The 21,516-nt window shown below is 31.2% G+C and overlaps 1 protein-coding gene across 1 annotated transcript; it reads right to left on the bottom strand.

Moving 5' to 3' along the window:
- Positions 1-14: 14 nt before the first annotated feature.
- LOC110712524 (lipoxygenase 6, chloroplastic-like) lies at positions 15-5,076 on the bottom strand. Its single transcript, XM_021890989.1, has 9 exons — positions 4,522-5,076; positions 3,343-3,620; positions 2,980-3,217; positions 2,374-2,688; positions 2,190-2,275; positions 1,992-2,099; positions 1,510-1,811; positions 1,089-1,355; positions 15-881 (listed from the first exon to the last, which is right to left on the bottom strand). Exons 1-9 carry the CDS (start codon positions 4,919-4,921, stop codon positions 131-133), a joined length of 2,745 nt encoding a protein of 914 aa, XP_021746681.1. The 5' UTR covers positions 4,922-5,076; the 3' UTR covers positions 15-130.
- Between the last annotated feature and the right edge of the window lie 16,440 nt (positions 5,077-21,516).

Genomic DNA, 21,516 nt, shown 5'->3' with positions numbered 1-21,516 from the left:
TCACTCATGTTTGATTCCTGTAATAACAAATCAGAGATTTTTCATAATGGAAAGATTATTTCAAGAAAGGTTTGCCAGAATATTTAGCAAATTTGTACAAAAGAATTCGAAGTATAATAGTGGTTCCTTTTCAAATGGAAATGCTATTTGGGATGCCACGGCCAGTGACTCCTGGACCAGAAGTGGGTAGAAGCAGCTCATATGGAGGGACACCAGCACCAGTTCTGTTCCTCAGACAAAAATCCTTATTCCTCTGATGTATTATCTCTTCAACCTCCTTCAAACGAGTGGCAAATCTCTCATACATGTTTCTAACCTGTTGGTCATCAATCCAATGGCCATGCACCTGCCCCAAATACTCTTCATCTGGGGAATGTGTTGACAATGTGTCTTGGACAGCCATCACTTTAGTACCTTGTAGTTTAGAAGGTAGAGATGAGAGAAATGTAGCTTGGGGATTCTTAAGGAACTTTTGAAACTCGGGATCATTTTCTTGAGGGATAAGTTGCCGCATGAGGGTAGGACGGTTTGGAATGTACCCTCCAAAAGGGTACTGTCCAAAGTTTATTGCTGCATGCTGACCTGAAGCAACCCAAATAATTGTAGTCAGTATTCTGGCTAAATCCTCTTTGGATTCGAGTTTAGGCCACCAAGGTTCGTCTTTCAGGTCAGCATGGCCTTTTTCCTTGATCTCTTTCCACCACTCTTGGAGCTCAGCATCTGAGGTGATGGCACTGGAGTCGGGATAGAAGTGTGAAACATAAGATTCAACCCATTCGTTGATGGCAGACCATATGAGAAGGCCATCAGCAGCATAAGGGTAATCTTCAATCACCAGTTTCACTCCACAGGGTGCTGAGGGATCCTCTTCTGCCATTCCCCTGGAAAATCATACAGCTATCAGTACAGCACCCGATTGTCCTCAACACATAGGATTAAACAGCTGGAAGGACTTTCTGAACAACATTAAGGTTCTGTACATTTATATTACAGATATTTTTGGTAAACTAAGGTTCAAAGAATGAAAGGAGGCATAGGTGCATGAAGTAAGTGGAAATAAGATAGCAGTCATGTGAGTAATAGTTCACCTTCGGAGTAGATCAGCTGGCAATGCCTCCATGTCAAACCGCCACATACTCTTGTAGGCAGCAGAGCTGATCTCCATAGCATATTTTCCAGGGGTAAACGAGGCCTCAATGATTCCTCCTCCATTGATCAAGCTCTGTCGAGCAAGGGCATTAATTTCCATAGTGTATCGCATATGTGGATGCAGGAGCTTGTAAATAGGATGCATTTGGCTCAGCTGTCTATTTGTAGCAATTATGTAAGCCTCCACGCTAGCATGAGTCCTCAACCTAACAACCAAATATCACCTCGAGATCAGAAAAGGATGATGTAAGACATTTTCTTTTCGTTAATATTGGAATCAAGGTTACAAGTTGAAATGCATAGTATATAGATATGTGAAGATAAAAAAAAAATCATTGCACAATTGTCATGAAAACAAACCAGTGATTTATTAGTTGATGCACGCCTGCATCAACTGCACAAACGTGGGCTTTGGCCAACTTCCAGATCCAATAGCTTGTAGCATCATGTCCATGAGTATAAACACGATTAAATGCAGGGGAAGAATCAGTGGGAGGAAGCGAAAGCTCAACAGCAACAGGTGTAAGAGTCCCGGCACTGGTATAGAAAAGAATTGTTCTAGAAGCATATACTTTTCTTCCAGGTAAGTCATTTATCTTGTTGACAAACGGAAGTAAGAGGTCATGATAATCTATTATGAACAGCCTCTTGTTTTCTATGGCCTGCATTAGCATGGCAAAAGGAGCATAACTGGTAAGAGGTCATGAGAATTTATTACATTCTAACTAAAATTTGAATCCAATGGGGTTGACCTCGAGTCAAATTAATAAAGTAATTCTTATTCTATCAGCCACAATAAGCACAGAAGCTAAAGCTACCAAAAACACAATGTATATCAGTACCTCTTCGACACTCATTCCATCCAGTTCTCCTTCAATTACTTCCTTTGTGATCTTTGATTCTGGAGGGCCATAAACTGCTGGATCCAATTTGCTTGTGATAGGAAATTCCTAAGCCACAACATCAGCTATTTAGGAAAGTCTATCGACTTTGATAGTTTCTGTGAGACAAATATAAAGTGTAAGTAATTTTGAAGCTACCTTTAGAAGTTCAATGTTCACAGGATTGACTCCTGCTAAAGCCTGGCGTGCAAATTCATTGTCCCGCAGCCAAGAAAATCTATCACCTGGGGGCCGAAAATAAATAAGTATTGGAAGAACAGGAGGGACCAATAGCATATTTAACCTTCAATAAAGTTGCTATGAGATAGAGCACAAGACATACTTTTGATAACAGCAGGAACATCATACTTGAAGAGTTTAGTACTCATGTTGAGCATTTTCTTTAAGCTATTAATCTTTTCAGCTACATCATCTTCTGGTACCATAAAACCTTTGATATAAAGGTTGTCAATCTCAGAAAAGCAGGTGAATGGGATATCCGAACTAGCCAAAGCAGTGGCAATCTGAGGCACCAAATTGTGCAAAACAGCTTTCAGTCTTCCAGTAGCAAATGTTGCTTGCTTCATCTCCTCAAAAGCTTCATCACGAGGAACATATACTGGATGAGGTTTCTCGATTCTACTCTCACATATCGGAACTGCATGAATTCCCAGAACAGAACAATCAAAATCAAGAGAAAAGTACTAGATATTTGAGTGTTTGAGTTTGAAAAGCTACTACATCTATAAGAATAATCCAAGCCTTATTATCTATATCCACACAGGACCTGTTCTCTTATTGAACCGATTTACTAATCAAATGGTCCCAAATGCATATAGATTGTTTGTCCAACCCTTATTAACCCGACTGCTACTGATTAAATTCTACCAGACATATTGCTTGTCACTTAAACTTACAAACACTAATGGATGGAGGAGAGCAGCTATACCAGATTTCATAGGTGGCCTTCCTGTGCGACAGCGCCTTGGATAAGGTCGTTCAGAGCCAGCAAGAACAGGCCTAAAGAGGTCATCATCTTTATCAGGATTTCCCAAATCATTATATGGAGCATAATCATAAACCATCTCATGTAACTTCCTTTCTCCTTTCCCATCACCACGACGACTAAGCAAGTCCTCTCTTCGCAGATCTTTGATACCAGACGGTGTTTGTGCTGGTAAGTACGTCTTCACAGTCAAAAATTCAGTGCAACATCAGATACACTATCATGTCCTCGCAACAGTATAATCCATACAAATTAAACAATGCAACAGCAAAAAAGACTCAAACAAAACAAAATGTGACACTTTACATGATTTCTGAAGATAATTCTGCTCTCAGGATTGTCATTACAGGAATGAATCCATGAATTAGCCGGGAAGTAAACAGGTCCATTATCGAATCCATCAAGAACAATCTCCACCAGATAGAACTCCTTATAGTACGTATTCGTAACGAGGATTGCCCCAGGAATTCCAAAGTCAGAAGGAACTGTAAAACTGGCAGTATATTCATCAATGTATGGCTGTTCTGATGAACTAGGCCGCCACTCAGTCACGTAACCCTCTACACTCTTTCCTGAATTAGTATCTACAAATAACACAACAATCATCCATGATTCTTCCTCTTGTCAAATTATCAAAAAACTAAATTATTAACCAACAGATTTTAATATCAGAAAGCATCTAATTGGATCATCCATGACATAAATCAAAAAATATTTAGTACAAATTACAAATTAAGACTTTAATCATAATATAAATCAATTCATGCACCACATTTCATACATTATTAGCCAAATTAGCAACTAACAAATTAATAATTTTCAACTAGCTAGCTATGAAAGGGAGATGAATTTACAAACATCTCATTTTTCAATTTTTACATTAAAAATTATTTAGGAAGCAGGTCACTATCTATTACTAGTATATTTTTTCCAAATGTCACTTTTTTAATATTTGAAATTTGTAAATACTAATCTTGCGAATCTCAACCCTTATCCCAAAAGATAACCCTACTATTCACAAATCTTAGTGATTAACCTAATGTCTCAATTTTATTTTATTTTTCACCAAAAAAAAAAAAAAAAAAAAAAAAAAAAACATACACCAAAAGTCTCAATTTTATCTATTTTTTACCAAAGTGGACTCACAAACAACCTTTTATCACGTATGATATACAATTAATTAAGTGCGAGTTTAATGGTAGAGCTCCCACCTTCCCAACTCAATTATCATTACCCCCTTATTCTTAAATTGTGGTTGTTGTTTCTTTCTAGTTAATGTTACTTGTAGCCAAACTAAATAATTCGGGTTTCTCTTACCCTTAAAAGTCCACGAGCAGGCTCGACTCATTAACACCCCTAACCCCACCATAGAAAAGGTTGCACCTTTGGCAAGTAAATCTCCAAACCAACAATAATAAAGTAACCCACAAGATTATTTACACTAAAATATAAAAACTAAACAAAAAGTAGAGAGAGAAAACAAACCAGGATCAATCTGCTCACTAATAAGCTGAAGAAAAATAGCTTGACCAACATTATTAAGAAAATTAAACCATTGATCTTCAAGTTTATCAACTAATCTCTGCCTAATCTTCTTCTTAATACTAACAATTGCTTTGACTTTAATAAACCCACTTTCAGAAGCACCCAATAAAGTTGGCCCAATTCCCTCTTTTACCTCCATTGTTGAGGGTGCACCAGATTCCACTGTCTTGTCACCACTGCTGATTACAGCTTTAACCCTCATCCCACGTGTCATCTTCTTAGTGGCTGTTCTTGCATTTTTTCCAGTGCCATAGATTCCTACTCCGGTGAATCTCCGGTGAAATTCTGATGGGTCAATCAGATTTGGCTTGATTGTGGGTATTAGCCTTGAAGTTAACATCTTTTTGAGTTGTTGATGAAAATGAATGAATGAAAGTACAAAAAAGATCTCAACTTTTATTTTATACGTAGCATAAGCTTTGTAAAATGCAGTGATTTTGGATTGGAAAGGTAGTCAGAAATAAAGAAGTACTTGTATGAAATTAAGTAAATCTGAGCAACACACGCAACAAGAGTATGAATATTAAACAAAACATAAGGAAAAAGACAAACTTTTTATATTCTTTTATATTTTTGTGTTTGTCTATTTGTGTATTAAGACATGTTCTCTTCCGTTTAATTTCGATTCAGTTCAGTTCCTAATTTCCTTCCTTCATAAACAGTTCATTTCAGCTTAGTTTTTAATTTTCTTCTCTTATAAACAGTTCAACTCAGTTCAGTACAGCTCAGTTCAATAAATCAGATAATGCCCTCAATTACTCCATAATATTGACAGGTTTGGACCGTTTGGTGTGATTAATGTTAGCCTAGATAATTAATAATTGAGAGAAATGTCACATTCATGTAGTACTATTTTTTTTTAGGTTCATGATTTCATGTACCTTATGTCCCTATGTGTCTTGAAATATCTTCAAAACATTTCTTAAACACCCTTATTTCTTGACATTCCTTTTTAACAAGTCTAGATTATGCATAAAAGAGTGGATTTTGTGTCAAATGATTCAATGAAATGATTTTGGTTAGACAGGTTATCTTTTCACTTTTTCTTTTCTTTTTTTTTTCTAAAAAAAATGTAACTAAAGGGCTTTATTTTTAATATTTTTAATTACCTCAATCTTTCGTGAATGGTTTAATTTATACAAACGAAAAATCAAATAATGTAATAAGGTAATAGTGGTGTACCGAGTAGAAAATACTATAATTTCTTAGAGCAAGATTAGCCCTAGGTCTTAATAGTATACATGACATCATGCAAATTACTTTAAAATTGTCTTAAGACAAGATTTCACAAAATTTATGCATTTATGAAGCAAAGTCTTAACAAAATCTTAAATAGAGCAAGATTAGCCCTAGGTCTTAATACTACAGTAAATGACGCGTACCGCTATGTACCACTAAAGTAATGTACCACTATTAAATTTAATTAAATTAATTATATATTTTTTGTATCTCTTTATCATAGTTTGACTCTAGTTAAGATGGTGAATTGCATTATTGTTTTGATTAGTGGTTTAAGGATCAAATCTTTGTGCTCACCATATATATATTTTTTTTCCCTTCTCACATATTTTTTTCCAAAATTGATAACGATATAATTAATGCAGTCCCTTCTCATTTTTTAAATTTTTTTTCCCTTCTCATATATTTTTTTTTGAAAATTAATAACTATATAATTAATGTAGTCCCTTCTCATATTTTTAAATTTTTTTCCGTTCTCATATTTTTAAATTTTTTCCCTCTAGACCACATTCAAAAAGAAATATAAAATACATATTTGATTTATTTTACATCATACAACCTTTTTAAATTACTCGTTGGACTATATTAATTATAAACTTATCAATTTCAAATCCTTTGCAATTTATTAGATCCATTTTTTCCTCTCTAATTACCTTCAAAAAGCAATATCAAATACTTGTTTGATTTATTTTACATCATACAACTTATGTAGATTATTCGTAGGACTACTTATATTTTAAAATTCTTATCAATTTTAAATCCTTCTCACTGTATTAGATCCACCAAAGTTATTATTCACTACAAAAACGAGAGCATTTTAGCAACAAAGTTTGGCAACAAAATTATAAATTATTGCTGAATAGCGACAAAATATTTTAAATATAGACTTCTCTAAAATTTGAGTTTTAAACAATTTTAAATGAGCCAATAAAAAACACAAACTAATGGGCTTATAAACAATCACGGAAGAATTGATGTTTGTGAGCCTAAGAAAATCGAATACCAAGTTGTTCTAGATGAGCTTGTTTATTAAATAACTTGAATTTTTGTTTATCAACTAACAAACGGGTTTTGAATGAGTTGTTTAAGGAGTGCTTTGTTTAATAGACATCCCTTGATCCCTATTTGTTTCTTTGAATAGGTTACTACGAAGTATATTTTATAAAGATTTTTGCCTTGACTTATAAAAGATTAAAAAAATTACTTCCTGTGTTTTTTTTGGTAGTCATTTATCTTTTCTCACTAATCAATTGCACTTTTTTTTTAATCATCCGTATCTTTAATTTCGTATTGTAAAATTTATACAACGTTAGTCTTGTTAAGACCACACACAAACATGTTTTTTCTCACATAGTTATGACTAGCGAGTGATCTAAATTTGAGTTCTTTTACTGAGACTAGTAATTGTGTCATTTTACATGTTTTATTTTTCGATAAACTATGAACTTCATCATATTTTCTTATTACGAAGTATATTTTTATACCTGACTAACATCTTACTTTTTTTTTTAGTTTAATTCTCAAATCTAGTTATTTATTGATCTAATGTAATTTCCAACAAAATTTGTACAATCTTCAAATTCGTTGGCAAAATTAAATTTGGCGGTGTTTTAAATCATTGGCACACATACACCTTAAACTTTTTTACAAAAATTATTTTTTTTAAAAAAATAGAGAAAAAAAAAGCTATAGCCAAATCAAAAAATCAAAAATACAAAGCCCTAGAAAAAAGCCTAACCGCCATCTCTAATCTCCACATTGCTCTGCTAGCTCTTAGTCACCGGCTACCGACTCCATGCTGCAATTCATCACTAGTCATGAAAATCTATGATTGATTTTTTTTAAAAAAAAAAAAATCACCATCAATTGTATTAGAGAATATAATACAATTAATTTGTCGTATAATTTATTTATTTATTTATTTATTGAGCAATTATGCACATGACCATATATACAAAAAGTTTGTAATCATGGGATATAATTTTCTGCAAGTTATTCCTAATTTGATATTTTGGGCAATTTCGAACTCAGATTTTCAATTGAATCCTCAATTGGGTGTTAATTTGACAGAGGTTTGAATGAGAGAGCAGGGAACAATGGAAACTGAAAAAACGTGAGAAAAATAAAATTAAAGGGATTAACTGTTTTTTATTTTTTTAAAATTTATTTGTTTATATATATAAAATTTAATAATATATAGCAGTACATAACATTTACAATACATATCAATATTTGTCATGTACTGACTCCTTTTAATACTTTATACACTGTATTTTGCCTATATATGTATACCAAAGCATAATTTATTTTTTTCAAAAAAATATTATCGTTAACAATAATTTGATTTAATTTAATTGAAAAAAAAATATAAAGTGTAAATTTAATAGCAATTGACTGTTATATTTATTTTTGTTGAAAAATTGTTTGTTGTATTTTAATAAAAATTAAAGTATTCCTTTATTTGTTTTTTTTTTTTATTTTAATCTAAAGTATTCTATTATTTGCTATTATTTTCAACATCAAAATAAAATTACAAATAAATGTAAATTTTACTACTATGGTTTTATGTACATATATCGATCACAATTTTGTATCTATTAGTGGTTTGATATTATTTTTCAGTTATGTGCCTCTGTAAGATACGTAACTTACTACACCATTGTAAATTATACTATTAAAATATCTTATATAAAAATGAAAAATAAAAATAGTATGTATGTATATTTGAAAAATCTTAAATGAGTATGAGGAATGAAGGTCTAAATTTAGTTGAATCTTATAGAGTCTTAGCATAATTATAAAATATTAAAAATTATTAAAATATGATGTGGCATGGGAAAAAAGTCTCAAGACAAGATTGGGCTAATCTTGCTCTTAGATTTTAGAAGATATGGTTGGATACTCGATTGTTAGAGTACGTAGAGTATTTATATACATTCAAACAACTACTACGTAAATATTTTTTTGACCATATATACTTTTTTTTTCAGCTTATACAAGCTTATTTAAATTTATTTTACTTAAGAATTTAAATTTAAAAGCTCTTATGCTTCCTAAATAAACATATTTGAAGTTATTTTTCTTGAATTTAACTCATTTAAATCGGTTTAATTTTTTAGTAAAATAATTTAAGTAATCTAAACATAGTGGTAGAATTGAAGTAGACAACCTTATTCATATATTACCTCCGTTAAATTTTATGTGCAACTTTGGAGTATTATTTGTGAGATATTAAATATTCCAAAGTTGCACATAATATTTAACGGAGGTAGTATATCCAAACTTATTGAGTTCTAACCTATATACATTTGATATGAGTAGGGGTGCTTATCGAGTGAGTCGATCACGAGCCGAGGGGTGCTCGACTCGACTCAACTCGTGCTCGCTAAACTTTAGAGCAAATTAAATAAAACCTGCTCGACTCGTGCTCGTTAAAGTTTCGAATCGAGTCGAGTAGCTCACGATCTGCTCGTTAAAATTTTGGTCCTTCTATTATTGTATGCCTTTATTTATTTTTTGTTCAATTTATATTGTTTTCCTTATTATATATTGATATTATTAAACATTTACTCTTTTTTTTTTTATGATAAAAATTAAGACTTAATAAGTGTCAAATTTATTTAAAGATAGTAACTTTGTTTGCAAATTCTATAGTAATATTATATTATCGAGTTGCTCACGAGCTTATCGAGTCGAGTTAGAGTTTGCTTAACTTGTGCTCATTAAATCTCGAGTCGAGTTGAATTTGAATTTGAGTTGAGTTTTGACCAAGCGTTGACCGAGTTGAATACAAGTTGCTCGCGAGCTACTCAGCTCAATTAGCACCCCTAGCTAGCTATGAGAATAGGAAAATTACTGAATTTTTGTTAAATATCAAATGTACTTTCAGTCCTTAGCATGTTAGGTTTTTATTTTTATTTTTATTTTTATTTTTTTATTTATTTTTTTATTTTTTTTAATTGAAATACCTTAGCATGTTAGTTTCATATTACAAGTATTAACTATTATCTTGAGCAATTATGCATCTTAGAAGAATTTAGTCAAAATAGAAATACTTAATAAATGACTTAGCAGTAGTTATTTAGTTTCAATTAATAATGTATTAATTTATGCGATTAAGATAACTTAAGTCTAATTTACACTTTAATGAGGTAATAATGCTTGGCATGTTCATGCATGATTAAGCAAATCTTTGGAAAAAGATAACTATCAACTTTAACTTGCTTAATTGCGTTGCTTATTATTTTCTAATAATGTAACACTAACGACAAATCACTTCTTTAATTAACAATCATACTTTGTGTAGCTGTATTAATCTACTATTTGATGTATGTAGTACGTACTCAGGAGTAATATTTTTGTATTGACTATTTGACTTAATTATCGTTTTGGTTGTAATATCTTAACATTGACTTATGAACATATATAGATGATTAGATGAATATATCTTAAAATTTTGGATCGGAATAGCTATTAGGAAAATACTCAGTACGTTTGTTTTGATGGAAATTAAGTAAAATATTTTTCATGGAAAACATTTTTCTTGTAAAATCGATGATTTTCCAAAGGAAATAATTTTCAATGGCTAACATGATTGTAAAAAGTGGTTTTCTTTTGTCGTTTGATTATAGGAAATTAATAAATTCATATCTAGGATCTAGCTCATTCATACACTCTAAGATGTTATTTAAGACATTTTTCATCAGAATTTATATTGAACTACATTATATATATATATATATATATATATATATATATATATATATATATATATATATATATATATATATATATATATATATATATATATATATATATGTTTGAATTAACGCAAATGATTTGATGCAATATCTCTCGTTTTTTTTTTTGTACAAAATGATGCCAATAATGTACAATCATGGAGACATGCACTGTTCAATGGCAATTAATGGAAAGCACGTTGCCTTCTTCTGCACTATGCATTCTTATACAAGTACTTATTATTGGGCTTGCATGCAAAACATGAGTTAAGGGCAAATTAGTTCTTTTGTCCACCTACAACAACAATGATTTTATTTTAGTAGTTCTATTCAAAAAAAAAAAAAAAAAAAAAAAAAAAAAGTAGTTCAAATCATATGAGTAGAAAGATTGAATACAGTATATGAAGTAAATAAATAAATAAAACAAAAATAAAAATAAAAACTATGCATGGTTGGCTCTTAATTCCTTACACAATAATAAATTAATAATGGATTGTTCTCAATGTTGTCCACCTAAAATATTCCTTTATATGTTTTATAAATTGCAGCGTTTTAATTATTACGAGTACATTATTCACACAGTGTATATATTATATTATATGATATTATATATTGATGTTCAAAATTAAACTTGCAACATGCAAGGATGGGGCAAGAACACCTTGTTATTAAAATACTTGTATATAACCATAGAAAGGTAGCGTCTTGACTCGCTGATTTCAAGGACATTGTATTTATAAGAAAGGGAAGGCATAAGCACAAGGCAAGTCCAAGCTCTTGGGATCCCTTGCACTTCAATGCCTATATAAACCTATTGGATCCGAAAATGTTTTATAGAGAGACTAGCTAGGTTGAAGGCTTATGATAATAAAGAAATTGGACCAATTTTGGTGATTTTGAGATTTAATGTCAAATATTCAAGTATTTAATGGATGCGAGATACATCATATATCCTATACTGACTTATAGTAGCAATATAAAATTGTTTTGAACCATATTTGTCTAGGTCACTAGTTTGTCATATAAAAGCCTAATATGACCTTGAATCATTGATAGAAGAAGTGTTAGTTCATAATTGGCTAATTAATTGATAATTAAGATGCTAAAGCCTTGTTCTAATCACCTTATTTCCACTTATTTCAGGAAAATAAATTCAGATAAGGGTTAATAAGTTCAGATAAGATTTCTCAAAAAAAAAAAAAGTTCAGATAAGATAAGTTCAGGAATAATGAGTTCAGATTAGTTCAGAGAAGTTGTGATAAGGGTTAATCAGGGCTATCCAAGTTTAATTTTTAACTAAAATAAGTTCTAATAAGGGCTAACTTAATAAGTTTATATTAACAAATAAGTTCAGATAAATTAAAATCAGGTGAATAGAACTCGGACCATAAGTAAATTGTTCCGATCAATTATCTATCTAGCCTCTCATGATCTTATGTGGTCCCTGCATGCATGTGGAACACCTCATCATCAATACATCAAGGTTTGAAAAAATCAAATTATTTGTAAAATTAAAGGCAAATCCATGATTTGGATCTGTGTGGAAATTTTTTAAAGTTGGATTGAGTTGAGGAAGTCTCAAGAATAAGTTAATTCAATGTTATGGTTATATTTAGGCATCTTGTGATTCATTAACGTATTGTTAATTTCATTGAATTCTCAAAAGTCAAAACTTTGTTGATATTTTAAGGCCTGTTATAAAATAATAAAAGTATTTGAAATATACATTAAAATGAGGATACCAAATTTAGTATTTTACAATTTCTTCTTAAGGAAACTTGCTTGGAAGGATAATCCATGCATCTACTATGATATTGTCCCAAAATATTAAGCAAAGTAAACTCAGTTATTGAATTATCATAAAACCTCGTGCAAATAATATGCTACGTAATATTTTTTTTTTTGGTGTTTAGAGAGCCGTAATATTAAGTCCTCATTCATAAGCCTTTCAAAAAAAGTCCTCATTCATAATTTATTTCAAACCTAAGCTAAAGTAAATGATAAAATTAAAGTATAGATGAATAAGATGATTCAATAATCAATACATAATACTAAAACAGACACTAGGGATGATAATTTACCATTATATAAACACACAATTGCACAATATATATCATTGTCATTAAATATTTTTTAATCATTACTATTATATGGGACACATACACTATCTATCTATCTTAATATCACAACATCTTTAGTATATATGCACGCACAATATCTTCACAAAATAACAATCTGATCTTATAATATATATAAGTTTCATAAGTAAACTCTTCTAATAATTTTTCATATTGCTATACTTTTTTTTTTTGAAAGAATCATACTACTATCTTTAGCCCGAACTTGTCCGAACGCGTCGGGAGAAATGATTAATTTGAAGAAGTCCTCGATTATCTTTAGCCCGAACTTGTCATAGGACGAAAAACTCAACATCAAAAATGCACTCCTAATTCCTGAGAAAAACGACGCAGGACTGTATCTGGGAAACCATGTGACCTTCACCTCGGAAAAATCTAAGGACTTCCAGTTCATGATCGATAAAGCGACCGCAACGCTCTCCTCTTGGGCCTCAAAGTCCTTATCTCAGGCAGGAAGATTGGTGCTCATAAATGGTATTTTATCTGCTCTATTCACTCATGTTTTTTCCATCTTTCTGGTTCCGAAGAAGATCACCGACGCGACATCCTGGACTCCCTTTTCAAAAAGTTATTCTGGGCTTCTAAGGGAAAAGATAGGCCCATGCATTGGAGGAGCAAACACTTGCTGGAACTCCCGAAAGGGAAAGGTGGACTGGGAATTAGGAGTATGAGTTTGTTCAATAGGGCTCTCTTATATAAGTATGCATGGCGCTGCCAAAGAGACCCTTCTAGTCTCCTCAGCACATTGTACAGGGACAAGTACAAGCATCTTCCTTTGGAGGCGGCAGAGAGAGAGGAGGAAAAAGGGCACTGGTCGTGGGGCTATAAGGGGATAGTTTGTGTGGCGAGACAAATGAGAAAGCATACTTGCTGGAAGCTGGGAAGTGAGTCGAGAATCAGATGTTTTGAGGACGCATGGGTTCATAGGAAAAAGGCGACAATCAGGCACGACATTGACCCTGCAGATAAAGAGAACATCCAGACAGTTCAGCATCTGATGTGCCCGACAGGGAGGAGATGGAATGTGAGTCTAGTGGGGAAGCCTTTTGAGGTCAGGGATGCTAGGGCAATTGTTAGCATGCACATTCCGGAGAGTGCGGTGGAGGACCAGCGGGCTTGGCAGCACACTTTAACAGGAGAATACACAGTGAATTCAGGCTACAGCTCATTACTATCGGAGAGCCTAAAGCACTCCTGCTTGGAAAATACTTCATCCTTCTGGAGGATTTTTTGGGCTATTCCGTCCTTACCAAAGGTCAAGCTGCTCGTTTGGAAATTATGTAACGATGCTCTTCCAAATAAACCTAATTTGGAGAAAAGAGGGGTACGTCTTGACCCTGTCTGTGTCTTATGTAAAAAGGAGAACGAATCCCGGGAGCATCTTTTTAGGGATTGTGATTGGGCCTCCAGATTGTGGGCGGCTTCAACTTTGGGGCTCAATTCGAGGGCGAGCTTCGGGATACCCATAGAGCAATGGATTCAATCATGGGTGAAGGCTCTCTTGAAGGATGACAGACCGAGATGCGACAGAGATAATTCTTTTTTTTTGCAGGATTATGGGCTTTATGGACTTATAGGAATAAAGTTATCTTTCGAGAAGAGGAGGCAGATCCTAGTAACCTTGTAGATAGCATGCGGCGGTGGGAAACCACATGTATGGCAGCTATCTCTAATAAGCTGGAAAATTCACAGGCAAAGAATAAACCCAGGGAAAACACCAGAGCAAGTGCAGTTGAGCTAGGCCAGCAACAATCAAGAACTGTTCAAAGGATCATTGACGTGGATGGGGCATGGAAAAAGGACAAGAGTGGGATGGGCTTTCCGAGATGTGGCATTGGTTGAGCGTGTAGGCGGTCGGCCGATGGTGACGTTATAGAACATGGAGACGAGGTGGTCCTTGGTGATTCTCCACTCCATACGGAGCTGATAGGCATACTCCATGTTTTAACTTGGTGTCAATCCCAGCACTTCTCAGGAATCTTGATCAGAACGGACTGTCAAAGGGCAATTCATCTCTTACGCTCCCCGGCGTCGGGGCCGGTTCATCTACATCATCTCTTTGAGGATATTAAGAGAAAGGGTAGCTCTTTTCTTTTCTGTAATATTATTAAGGCTTCTAGACAGGTCATTTGGAAAGCCCATGACCTAGCCCTTAAGGCTAGGAATAGGGATACCGAATGACCCTAGGTTCTTTCCCGCTTAGTGCCTGTCAAAAAAAAAAAATACTACTATACTTAATTAACCCAAACTTTTTTTTGTTAAGTTTGAATGATTTATACTGTGTAAATAATTCTATTGATAATTGATAAATGTGTTTAGGAGCCCCAAATATATTTTCATCATGGCAACAAATCAGGGGTCAATTAACGATAATAGTCTTACTAATGAGCATGTAATTTTGCAGGCTAGATTAATTAGGTTATGGATTGTACCTTCAAAAGCTTATCCTAATTATGAAACAGATTCTTTGGAAATGGTGTTATTAGATGCAAAAGTATTTTTTTTAAATATAATTCTATGTTTTTTTCTACCTTGAAAATAATAATCATAAGATATTGTTGTATGAATATAATGGTGTATAACAATCATAAGCTATGACCCTGTTTGGTAGTTAGCTTATTGGGGGTATATTAGCTTATTTGACTAGTCAAACAAGCTAATACAAGTGTTTGGTTCTAAGCTTATTGAAAGAGCTTATTCCACTAAATAAGCTCTTTTTGAAAAAGCTCATTTTAAGAGCTTTTTCAATTAGCTTATTCATTAATTATTGTGAAATTACAATTATAACCTCATTTAATTCAAAATCCTATCTAAACTACCTACCCCACAATTAGCTTATTGGTCATTTCACATACTCAATCACATTTAAGCTATCAGCTATTTACCAAACGCTTTTATATAATCTTTTAATGTATAATTTGTTTTGCGCTTTTATATAATCTTTTAATGTATAATTTGTTTTGGACTTACAGTGTATTGACACGGGGCCTAAACTAGTTTTTTTTTTTTTTTTTTTTTTTTTTTTTTTTTTTGGTGTTTAGAGAGCCACAAGGGCGGGGGTGAGAATCGATCCCAGAATCTCTTGAAATCGGGAGAGAAACTCTAACCACTTGAGCTATCCCTCACTCTCACTAGTTTTATCAAAATATGAGTTACTCTCTTACTGATACTCCTTATTAAACAATGCATTACTGTTTGGAAACGTGCATTGCGTGACATAAAAGACAACGATTTTTTTTTTATTTTATTTTTTTGGAACAAAAAGACAAAAAAAATGAATGTAATGGAAAATCCGATCCTATATATCAATATATGTGGCCATTCTAATTTTAGAAGATAGCGACCTTCAATTATTTAAACTTTGGGTATAGTAATTAATTGGGTGGTTAAAAAAAAAAGGTTTACTCAATAATTTTGCCAAACTCTTTATAATAGTACTTACTTAATTTCTACTTCGTATTTATTACGGCCAATTAACCAGATTGGTAAATAAAAAAGACCTCTAGCGAGTAGCGACAATTTGGTAAAAAAAGACCTCTAGACCAATTATTATTTTACCAAATTATTACTTACCAGATTGTTATTTTACCAAATTATTATTTTACTAATTGTCGCCGGAGTAAGTTTTTTTACCAAATTGTCAGGTCTTTTTTATTTACCAATATGGTCAATTGGCCTATTTATTACTCATATAATTTTTTCATAAAAATTTGACTTGCTTTATTACATTGAAATTATTAAGCTTATCTCTCTGATTTCATATTTACTTTATTAGTTGATGAAGTTTCTAGTAAATGGCGAGCAGACCATTGCATGTGATGATATGGTTGAGCAAGCAAATAATGTTAACATATAATATCACAATATATATGTCCTGTAATCCTGTATATATACGAAAATATCTGCATTATTAGAGTGATTAATGGAGGAAGAGGACTCAATTCCACCCGTTGAACAATGTAACAACTATTTTATTCTGTCATATATTTGATACGAAAATAATACTAATTCCTTTAATTTTTTTTTTAAAGAAAAGAACAAAAAAAAAAAAAAAAAAAAAACCTACATATGACATAATCATGCATGGGGGATTTAGTCAAATTCGTCTTCATATCTATATTTTAAATAGGGAAATTACCATTGGTACACCCCAAGTTTGGGCTTTTATCAATGATACACTTGCTTAAGTTTTAATTATCAGTGGTACACTTATATTTTCAACAAATTATCTACCGTAAGCATTCTGTTAATTAAACATTAGTATTATTGGTTAATGACGTGCAATTTTGACCATTTTAACTCCCTCCTTTTTTTCCACCTCAATTTTCCTCCGATATTTAAAGTAACTCTCTCATCCACCTATGTCATTATATAAACGGAGAAGAAGAAGATCGAAACTGCATAAATCAGAGTAAATGAGGGGGCTTTGTTTATATAATGACAGAGGTGGGTGGGTTACTTTACATAAGAAGAAGGAAATTAAGGAGAGAAAAAAAAGGAGTTAAACTTGGTCAAAATTGCAGTCATAGTTAACGGAATGCTTACTGTAGATAATTTGTTGAAAATATAGGTGTAACTAGTATAGTTCCCGTGCGATGCACGGTTTAAAAATCAAAATTTTAATTTCATAAAAACGAAACAAAAATAATTCAATTAGTAAAAGTCGGCATATTTACATTAACAAATTAATTATTAAAATTCTATTCACCAATCACCACAATAATGGTCAATATATTTTTTATGTTATGTGATATGAAAATTATTTTATTGCTCTTATTTTATTCCTTTTCATTTTTTATATTTTTATTTTATTGATTAAAAATGAATAAAATATGCACTACACAAGCTAAGGAAAGTCGTTTCCTGTTACCCATAGTCTATAGAGGAATTCAAAACTAAAATTTTATCGTCATATTAATCGGTTTAATAGTTATGCAATATAATATCTTTTACCCATTATAATCACCAATTCTATAGACATAATTTTATCATTATGTAGTATACAAGCTAAGTACCCTTATATCTTATCTACCTGTACATATTTTGTCTAAGCATTGTGCTAAAAAAATACATAACAGTCGCACAACCTAAAACTGAGTGAATATATAACACAAATATGTATGTATAGATCGATATTGATAAATAATATATGAATTAGCTAGTAATAACAAAAAAAATTATATGCGGCCTGTAGTACCATGCGGCAGGGGTTACTTGAGTTTCTCGGTCAGGGATTACTTAAGTTTTCGGGGTTACTTGAGTTTCTTGGCCAGGGGTTACTCGAGTTTCTCGGTCAGGGGTTACTCGAGTCACAATTTTTTGAATGCGGCATGACCAAGAAACTCGAGTAAGCCCTGATTGAGAAACTTGTGTAACCCATGACTGAGTAACCTTTAATCGAGAAAACCCCTCGAGTAACCCCTAATCGAGTAACTCAAGTAACCTCTGACCAAGTAACTCGAGTAACTCCTGACTGAAAAACTCAAGTAAGTCCTAACCGAGTAACTCAAGTAACCCTTGACTTAAAAACTCAAGTAACCCCTGATCGAGTAACCTTGACGGAAAAACTTAAGTAAACCCTTAAAAAAAAAAAAAAAAAAAAAAAAAAAACCTCGAGAAACTCCTACCACATGGTGTGGCTTGTTGCACCAAAAATTGCTATAGTAATAATGGACTTATTTACATTAACAAATTAATTAGTAAAGTATTCACTAACAATAATGGCTAATACAAATATTAAGGAATGTGATATGAATAGTACTTTGTCATTTGTATTTCTTATATTTTACTTCTTTTTTATTTTTTATATTGTTATTTAATTAATTGAAAAACGAATAACTTGTGAAAAAAAAAACCGAATAAATTATTATGTTCTATTAAAGAAAAGTTATTTTCTATCTCCTGTGGAGGGAATTAACACTAAAATTTTCTTGTCATATTAACCGGTTTAGGGTGTGTTTTATTCACCTAATTTGAACTTTTCTCTTTTAATTATTAGACCTTAACATCTTATTAAAACTTATTCTAGTTGTAATTTGTACTTGGGTAACCTTTATTAAAACTTATTAAAACTAAATTGAATATATCTGAACTTAATTGAACTTATTACGCTTGAAATAAGTGAAAATAAAGTGAACAAAACAGACCCTGATAGCTGTACAACCTAATATCTATTTTACCCGTCATATTTACTAAATCTTTTTTTTTTTTGAAGAATACTAAATCTTTATTGACACAATAAGAACCTTATATCTTACCTACATATATACTTTTCTAAGCATTGTGCCAAAAACTTTTATATAGTAGTCGTACGACAACCAATTGATTGAATATACAACATAAATATATAGATGTAGATCAATATTGAAAACTAACATTTGAATAAAAGATACAGAGTATTTATTACTTTTAAGATTTATATGAATGAATGACATAATTCATCATCAACTAATCAATCATGTTGGTAATGTATTTTTTTATGACCTGTATTCTTATAAATATGAATGAATAAAAAAATTATAGCATATAGGTATGAATAAATTATATAAAATTAAAATATGATGAAAATTCAATGATTATAAAAATGATAATAATCTTCATATATTAGATACGGAGTAATATTTAATTATTAATTATAGAATTGTATGGAATATTTAATAGTTATCATGTATGCATAAATATTTGGAATTCATTTGCAATATTTAGAATCAATCAAATTCAATCAAATTTATTTTTAAATCTATAAAATTTATATATTAAAAATTAACCAAAAATATTATGTAATATATTATGAAAATTTTACATATAATATTACAGATATAAGATAAGCGAGTCATAAAATGACACTTGTTAGCTCTCATTGATCCACTTGTCATAAATTTTGGCATAAATTTTTCTTATTTAATACTTCGTATATAGTACTACAAATATAAGATATAAATCGAACACTCAAAATTACCCGACCTTGCCCAAGGCGACTCAAACACTCAAAATTGACACCTCTAAGATCCACATTGATTCGCTTGTCATAATTTTTTGGCACAATTTTTGCTAACAATTAACTCATCTTCTTTGCAAAATGATTAATAAGTAATTAGCATTTATTTATCATATAATCTCAAAATATCCAAAGTCATATATTTAATCGATCATTATTTATCTCATAGTGTTTGGAGGAAAAAAAAAAAAAGAAACACTCAGCTCAATTCCTTAAACAGTCGTTTAACGCAACTACTTACTAAAGAATTAAGAAGAATATCATACATTAATAATACTCTGAAACATGAATAGATGATATGCATTAAGTCATATACAAAATTCAGATATAAATAGAGTAATATTTTTATTTTCAATTATTTACCATAATTGAATTTTGTTACTTTATCTTTTGTGCTTAATATATATATATATATATATATATATATATATATATATATATATATATATATATATATATATATATATATATATATATGTATGTATATATATATTATTGTTTTACTATATTAAGAGAAGCGAATCAGAGACAGACATTCTTCTCTTTTAGTATAGTATATAGATACTGATAATTAAAAATTAAGCAGGTGTATCATTGATAAAAGCCTAAACATAGGGTGTACCAATGATAATTTCTCTTTTAAATATCAAATTTTTATAATTTTTACAAAAATGTAATTTAAAATATTAATAGACAAAATAATGTATTAACAAAAGTAAAATCACTCATAGTGCAATAGAAAAATAACGGAGGAAGTAATGTAATTATATAAAGGTGTTACGTTTGATATTTACAAGTATGATTAAGACAAACATAGAAACAAGACATAGTAGTAGTGGAAAAACATTGTAGTATGCACAATAAATGAAGCCTAAGATTGTGTGATTCTACAACTATCATGTACGTACAATTTCTTTTGTCAAAGATTTAGAAGGTTTCCACTTTGAAATGTCAATAATTTATTAATGGGACCATTAACTTTAGTACTGGCTGAAAATGACAGTGTTCGTGTGATCAATTATAATTGTATGACTATGTACACATATATGAGGTGTTTGGGTGGTCCTAGAAATTCTGCGAAATATCCCGTATGAGCCTATAACGCAACAAATTTCATTATACATTCGAATGTACGACATAGTATTTTACAAGTACGTACAAGAAGTACGTATATACAAGAGCTTTCAAAAAAAAAATAAAAAAATACATACATATATGGTTCTATTCATAGGGTCTGTTCATATTTATTGAACTGAACTGAACTGAACTGATTAAAGTTAAATTGAACTGATTAGAGCTGAACTAAACTGGAGTGAACTGAACTGATTGGAGATGAAGAGAACTAAAATTAAGTTGAAGTAAACAAACCCTAAATATTATTGGCCAAATAACAAGACATACGAAGTATTTGAAAAGAGACGTAATAGAGTTTCAAATAACAAGAAATACAAAGTATTTGAACAAGAGGTTTTAAAAGGTTGGTACTAGGGGTGAGCATGGGACGGGTACCCGTATCATTAGTACTAACGATTCAGGTACCCGATAACCAATATCACTAAAAGTGATATCCATAAACCGAACCGATAAGTTCGGGTACCCAAATTTTCGGAACGGTTATCGGGTACCCAATAAAATATCCAATAGTGATCATTAAACTTAATAAATTAGTTATTATGATATATTTTAACACTAATTAACAATACCACATGATCTTGACCAAATTATTAATTATATTACTAATCATTGATATATAGTGATTATGAAGTAAAGTAAGAGTTTAGATTTTGGAAAAAATAGATTAAGTAGGATAAAAAAACAAAAA

This window comes from Chenopodium quinoa, unplaced genomic scaffold (assembly GCF_001683475.1).
Source record: "Chenopodium quinoa cultivar QQ74 unplaced genomic scaffold, ASM168347v1, whole genome shotgun sequence".
In the NCBI taxonomy this organism is placed as follows: Eukaryota; Viridiplantae; Streptophyta; class Magnoliopsida; order Caryophyllales; family Amaranthaceae; genus Chenopodium; species Chenopodium quinoa.
The sequence above is the reverse complement of the archived record's forward strand: the minus strand, read 5'-3'. Positions and strand labels throughout refer to the sequence as shown.

Bases quoted from the DNA above. Each gene is read 5' to 3' on its own strand.
- LOC110712524 (XM_021890989.1), bottom strand. From the start codon at position 4,921: ATGTTAACTTCAAGGCTAATACCCACAATCAAGCCAAATCTGATTGAC. The intron at 2,689-2,979 runs GTATAGCTGCTC...GAATTCATGCAG, and splicing joins AAGGCCACCTATGAAATCTG to TTCCGATATGTGAGAGTAGA. The intron at 882-1,088 runs GTGAACTATTAC...ATGATTTTCCAG, and splicing joins CCAGCTGATCTACTCCGAAG to GGGAATGGCAGAAGAGGATC.